Source organism: Priapulus caudatus, unplaced genomic scaffold, assembly GCF_000485595.1.
Source record: "Priapulus caudatus unplaced genomic scaffold, Priapulus_caudatus-5.0.1 Scaffold571, whole genome shotgun sequence".
In the NCBI taxonomy this organism is placed as follows: domain Eukaryota; kingdom Metazoa; phylum Priapulida; class Priapulimorpha; order Priapulimorphida; family Priapulidae; genus Priapulus; species Priapulus caudatus.
In genome coordinates, this window is record NW_014577632.1 from 73,565 (window position 1) to 80,741 (window position 7,177).

General features: G+C 46.5%; 1 protein-coding gene across 1 annotated transcript in view; it reads left to right on the forward strand.

The window, feature by feature from the left end:
- The first annotated feature begins 777 nt into the window (after positions 1-777).
- The window catches only part of LOC106811753 (globin-3-like), a 19,859-nt gene continuing 13,459 nt past the window's right edge, over positions 778-7,177 (forward strand). Inside the window, exon 1 of the mRNA XM_014815471.1 lies at positions 778-1,756. Coding sequence (XP_014670957.1) covers positions 1,563-1,756 — 194 coding nt within the window. The 5' untranslated portion in view covers positions 778-1,562. The remainder of the gene's footprint in view (positions 1,757-7,177) is intronic.

The window sequence follows — 7,177 nt, forward strand, 5'->3', positions numbered from 1 at the left end:
ACACAGCATTTCAGCTGTAAAGCGGAACGAAGTTGACTCGCCAATATTTGTCATAGGAAGATTCTTCCTATAACAAATAGTGTCATAGGAGAGCGTATATGCGTATGTCGTATTTATCATAGATGCAAGCAGAACATGTTGCATATATCGTTGGGGCTGGAATTGCGTAGTGTTGCTAGATGATACGCGCACGAAATATGGCGTGTAACTGAGTCCTGTAATATGTCCTGTTAACAGGAACGTTTATGTTCACGTTCGCGCACGCTTCAGAAGATCCATCATCATTCAGGGAAATAACAGATATATACACCCATCACTCACCACCCACATTCCCTTGATGACTGTAAGAGGCAGCAGCTAATAATCTCTGATTCGCGCGACCACGCACGCACGCACGCGCGCATGCATGCACGCACACGTGTACTGACACGCTGCTTATACATAACCAGTGATTCGATGACGCCGAGATCATCATTGAGGGAAATGGGAGATAAGCACCGCATTTACTCATCATCTAAATTCCCTGATGGCAGTAAGAGGCAGCAACTAATAGCGACTACTCACGCACGCGCGCATGCGCGGTGCGGCCGGCGCCCAGGCGCGCGTATAGGTAGGTCGGTATGAATGAACACGGCGCATGCACGACGCTACACGGTTCATCACCGCGGCAGCGTCACACACATACGCTTATTCCTCCAGCGGAGCATCATTGCTATCAGCTCAGCTTCCCCTTGCTTAACTCACGCGGCGGTGCGTATAGCGAGGTATTTACAGCAATAGCAGCAACACAGCTATAGGCAACAGATAGCAGGTATAGCGAGAATACAGAGACGCATCTCAGTCGCACGTGGCAAGCACGTGCGAACGACCAGTCAACAAGGCGTATAGCGACGTCGCCTGCCTAGTTACGTCCACTGGAAGAACGTTCGGGCATTACACGCCTCTTTGACGTCGTTTATCCGGATCAAGCAGTGCGTGATCACGTTACGCACGCGCAGACATCAGCTGCCTCATCCACGACAAGCCTCGTGCAGACATCGCTGAAACGTCTTCGTTCACCTGCACGCCCGCGATAGAACATCGCTCACGAATTACTCTATACGCCGTCGTAGTATTTCGGCGCACGCACCAGTTGCGTGAGCAGCGCGCATGCTCAGAGGTTACATCGCGACAGGACGCTGACAATCTCGTCAGGTGTCTCGCATCTGTGCGTCTGCTCACGTACGATCCCGGCGCGATACGCGCTGCGTGCACGCTTAGTCTCTGTCTCGCATCCGTTCGCGACATCTGTCTTACCGTACATACGCAACCTCGGTGTTTTTCTGGTACGCGCAAGAGCTCGAAAACAAACGAGAAGAGCGGCCGAGATCTGCCGAACGACAGGAGAAGAGTGAGCTCTTGCTGATAGCCGCGAAGCGACTGCTGTGGAAGATTCCCCCGTCACATCTACACATATCTATTAGCCGTTGCGCGCATATCTCCGCCGCCGCTACCACTGCGTCGGTGACGGAAGGACGAGCAGACAGACGCGTTAGTGTAGCGACGCTGACGCTACTTGCGTCATGGGTTGTGCAACGTCGGCGTCACCCGGGAATCGCTCGGGGGCACAGAGTACAAACGGATCTGTCGATGCACCACTGCCGGAACCCGTCGACCCGCGCCTGCCGCTGACTGCTAGACAACGTTTTAGCATTCAGAAGTCATGGAAGGCTATCGCGAGAAACATGGAGACGACGGGAGTAACGATGTTTGTCAAGTAAGCCACAGTTGCATCTGATTCGCTATATTTTACTACGGTGAATGATCAATTAGTAATAGAAGCGAATTATACATACATATATGCAGGAGTAGATAATAGGGAACTACTATCTACTCCTGATATATGCAGGATATATATACACATATGCGTGCATGCGTGCGAGCGAGCGAGCGTGCGTGCGTGCGTGCGAGCGTGCGTGCGTGCGAGAGAGCGAACCAGCGTGCGTGCGTGCGTGCGTGCGTGCGTGCGAGCGAGCGAGTGTGCGTGCGTGCGTGTGTGTATGCTGCTGATCACGTGGGCAATGCACAGGGATCACCCAATGCACATCGCCCACTGCCTCTGACTCGCCATAGACCATCCCCAATCATTTTCCTCGTGCACTCTACAGAGCTACGTGTTACAGTACCATCTGCTGCCCGCACAAGCCTTACCGACTTTACAAGCTTTGGCTTCTCCGTCACCTGCTCCACCCTACTTCATCCTTCACACTGTTTCATTCATTCTCTCGATCACCTGCCGCAACTATTCCTTTTCTCGTACATGTAGAGTTAAATGTAGTCTCTCCATTACCTGCCCACCACCCTCCCCCTCTTACTCTCTACACTGCTTCGGGTATTTTCTCCATCACCTGCACGCGTCTCCTTCGAGCTCTTCACTTCGTGCTTCGTTAAAACGAGTGCAGCCTACGATCCCATTGGCAGTCTCCAGGTACAATGGGTGTCCAGTCACTTAATTGAGCCAATCTAAATGTAAATTGATAGAAAATAAATATTAATTACATTTACTAGACTCTATTCAAATATGACCTCATATCTCGTGTGCATCTATGCAAATGTGGCGCGTGACAGACTTGGCGCAGGTGCTTTTAGCAAATATAATTCCACTTTATTAACGAGCATTTTTACTATTCAAGCGCCCGAAGTGCATGTTGCCGCGATTACCAATCGCTCTCAATCGTGTTGTCACAAATAAATGCAAGTACACACACACACACACACACACACACACACACACACAACACACAGCACTACACACACGAGACCACACACAGCCACACAACCACACGCCGCACACCACGCACAACTAGTCCACACAACACCGCCGGTCACACGCACCGCGACGCGCGGGACCGCAACGGCACGCACCGCACCCACACACGACAGGCCTTGAACCGTAATAAAAAAAAAGGTAAATAAACACGAAATTACGCAAAGTCTTAATGTTCTCTCCTCTATTTCGCCTATACTCAACTGGAATATGCCGTCAATGCTCATCTGCAACACACAAGTAAACCGAACGCCCGCCGCTGTGCTGGCGTGCACAAACAACCCACTGAAATAAGAGACGATGAATGTCCTTATTCATGTTGTTTGTGCACGCAGCACAGCGCGGGCGGGCGTTCGGTGTACTTTTTTAGGTAAAATCGGTAGGTTTAATCTGGTGCGATTATTTAATACCAAAAAGTCATGCTCGTTTAGATTCAAATTTGACAGTAATGAATTCTTGGTGAGACGCGATACGTACAATTTAATTCCCAATCACGCGTACGCGTAGCGTAACCGAAACGACAGGTAAAAAAAGAACGAAACCGTAATTGCATATTGCGAACCTCGTTTGTAAATCGATATCGTTCTGATGGAGAGCAGCTCGCATCCTGTTCACTGACCAACGTCGTTTCGGATAAAAACCGTATCTCTCCCTATCTCTCTCTCTCTCTCGCCCTCGCTCTCTCGCGCTCTCTCGCTCTCGCTCTCTCTCTTCTCTTCTCTCTCTCTCTCTCTCTTTTCTATTCTCTCTTTCTCGAATCTTCTTTCTATCTCTATCTCTCCTCTCTCCCTCCTCTCTCTCTCTATCTCTCATCTCTCTGCTGCTCTCTTTGCGCGGCTCTCGTCTCTCTATCTCTCTCCTCTCTCTTACTCCTCCTCTCTCTCTCTCTCTCTCTCTCTCTTACTCTCTCTTCTCTCCCCTCTCTCTCTCGTCGGAGCCTCTCTCATCTCCATCTCTCGCTCTCTTTCTCTTTCCCCCTCTCTCTCTCGTCTCTCATCATCTCTCCTCTGCCTCGCAGCTCTCTCTATCATTCCTCTTTCCCTTCCCACTCTTCCTCTCTCCTCCTCTCCCTCCTCTCTCGCTCTATCTCTTTCTCTCAACTCTTCTCTCTCGGCTCTCCTCTCTCCTCCCCCTATTCTCTCCTCCTCCTTCCCTCTCTCTCCTCCTTCTCGCTCTCTCCTCTCTCCCGTCCCGTCTCTCTCTCCTCTCTCTCCTTCTCCCCTTTTCTTCTCCCTCTCCCCCTCCTCTCCGTCTCCTCTCTTCCTCCCCGCTTCTGATTCCGCCAAACCACAACCTCCTCCTGCTCGCTCTCTCCCTCTCGCCGTTCCCTGCCCGTGCGGCGACAGGTCCGCTCCGTTCTCTCTCTTCCTCGCTCTCCCCCCCCCTCTCCAGTCTTCCTCTCTTCCCTCTTCCCCTTCTCTCTCTCTCTCTCTCTCGGCAGGGGGCACTGTCAGATGAACCTGTCGCTTAATTGATTAATTATGTTTAGTTTACATCGACAATTTACGAAAAAGATTAAAATCACATTTACGATTTACTACGAATGTGGGTTTGCGAGAAAGACCAGTTATATTTGCCCTTTTTTTAAATTGATAGTTTACGAGGAGAGTTATGGTTACAGTCGCCTGCTTCGTATATCGTCGCGGATCTGGACCAGATGCTAGCAGCAAAAACGCGCATAATTTGCATCGTCCTCTGCTTGCTTCGGATGTCATGAGAATATATTATTAGCCAGATTTAGTCTAGCACGCATGAATCTCACACGTCGATTGCCGTTTGTATACGTAGTGTTCTAAACAGCGAAGTCGAAAAAATTATACGAAGTTCGCCGAACTAAATTAACTCTGCTGCAGATCCCACAAGACCTCGTTTCTTGTGGCATTTCGACGAAGAAATGTTTAAAGGATTTTCAATGTACCAGCGACCATTGCAGAAGATTTCGCCTATAATTTAATCGATTGAACACAATTTAATTGCACGATTAATTCTCTGATTTAACACTTGAAAACCTGAACTGCAATGGAAAATCGTAATAGCTCTTAACTGCATGTTCTATTATTAAATTATCCGTTTACTTAACTCAGAATGTAGTTATCGCGTTATTCACATAATTCGATTTGTACAGTCAGTGATTTAATCCAGAAGCGAATAGCGTACAAAATTGCATCATATAATGAAAGCAAACGTCGACAAAACATCGCTGGTACAATGGTCCACCGCTTTCATGCAGAATGACATGTGTGGCGTGCTCGGAGCTGGTAACATAACATCATGATACCATGTACATTTGCACGTATAATTATACGTAACGTGAAGATATGTCATTACGGAGGACAGGTTCGTGCTAGTTAACATATTAATATGTCGGCAGTCCCGATTGAAAATTTATGCTTAATCAGCTATCTGTAGGTAGCGCTCATGTTGCGTGCGCCATAGAGCAAGGCTAGAGCACACATTCTATTCACACTCGTCGACGCATGGGCTGTAATAATTAAGGCAAGTGGGCAGACCTAGAGCTGAAACTAGTTAGATTTTATTATGCGCGGTTTTTTATGTCAAGACATACTGCGATATAACGACCAACCGTAACGCGATATATGAGATAATTAATAACTAATTTTCCCAATGAGCTGTTGCAAACGCACGCGATAACCTCCGGCGACAACCGTAGCCACAAAAATATTTAAAATCGTTTCTAATTTCCAGCGACATAGTCGTGCAACACTTCATAAGTCACAGTCGTAGATAATGTTTTCATCTGCAAGTGACAAACATTTCGCAACGAAATTGGGCTGCTTAGCTATTTGCGGATTGCAATGGCGTCTGTCGACCAAACCATTTTATATGTTTAGGGAGATTCTGTTTTATAAGATATGGGTCATTTATTGTGCAAGGCAGCCCAGCTAAAATAAGACATTTGATTACGCTTAGCACAGAAATTCGAAATCAATAGTAAGCTCATGTAACATGAAACAGTCACGAGTTAACAAACTGAAAATGGCCGCCATTGTTTGGCGAGAAACGAGACGAGCCTATAACGCCATCCATTAACGCCTGTAGTGTGGCTGAGGCCAGTCGTTTCGACGTTGAACATTGGTTGGTCGTTGTCGCTGCAGTTTCTTTTGACCGTTAGCCTCCGCGATGAAAGCTAGCGCACAGCTTAGGATCCATCTTGTGTAACAGAAATTGCTTGGAAAGACGACAGCTGCATGGTTCAGTCAAATATTGGATGTATTTTTTCCGAATATCAGATAGTGATTCATTTTACTATATCATTACGGACAAGAGAAAATCATAGAATCAAAAATCAAACAAACCCAATCGTAGAACGTGAACGCAACGTTGCCAAGTATCGAGCGCCAAATACCTTATAGAAATATAAATGCAATTACCTAGAAGACGGTAACTGGGTTAGTCAACCGGTGAATAAGTTTGTTGGATGTCTTCCCGTTCTTATGTGGTGCCAAAATCTGCTATTTGAAGCCGATTAAGCCCTTGTTAGCCGAGCGATTATATCAATTCGCAAGCGCCGCATTCGCGACCAGTATTGTGCCAGTATGTCTCCCACTCGGCAGGGCCGCCGGTTACGTGTCTATGCCGACGGTTACTGACTACGCGTAGGTGTCAATGTCGTACCGGCGTCGAAGTGACGGCTAGAGAAAGAGAAAGATATGTATATATATATATATATTATTGTCTATTGATGCCGACCCAAGCAGCGTTACCAACTTAATAACGCGCTACGCTAGTTGCCGCCAGAAAAACAATTACAATAATTAAATCTACTTGTCGCGAACAGTAGACGAGTGTTATACTCACTCCGTACAACAATTAGCAAATTACAGTAATTATCCATTCGTTGCGTGCATAACGATGGACGCTCGCGCTATACAATGCATTAATTTCGGATTCATAGCACGATTTGTCTTTTTATCCAATCATCGACAATTATAAATTCGAAAATCAAATTATGAAATAATCAATTGAATTATAGCATCAGTAATTAAATCATTAAATTAGCACGAAATTTCACAAGCAAATCAACAACGGTCTACCTGCGTGAATCCTGAATCTATCTATCTATCTATCTATCTATCTATCTATCTATCTATCTATCTATTCTAGATATCTATCTATCTATCTATATATATATATATATTTATATATTAAACTAGACAGTTAGCTCTCTCTCCCTCTCGCTCTCTATTTATCTTTCATTCTTTGTTAACTCACTCGCGCTTGCTCTGTTGCTCTCCTACTCCCTAGCTCTCTCTCTCGCGCGCGCGCTCTCTCGCTCGCTCTTTCTCTATCTCTCTATCTCTCTCTCTCTCTCTCTCTCTCTCTATATATATATATATATATATATATATA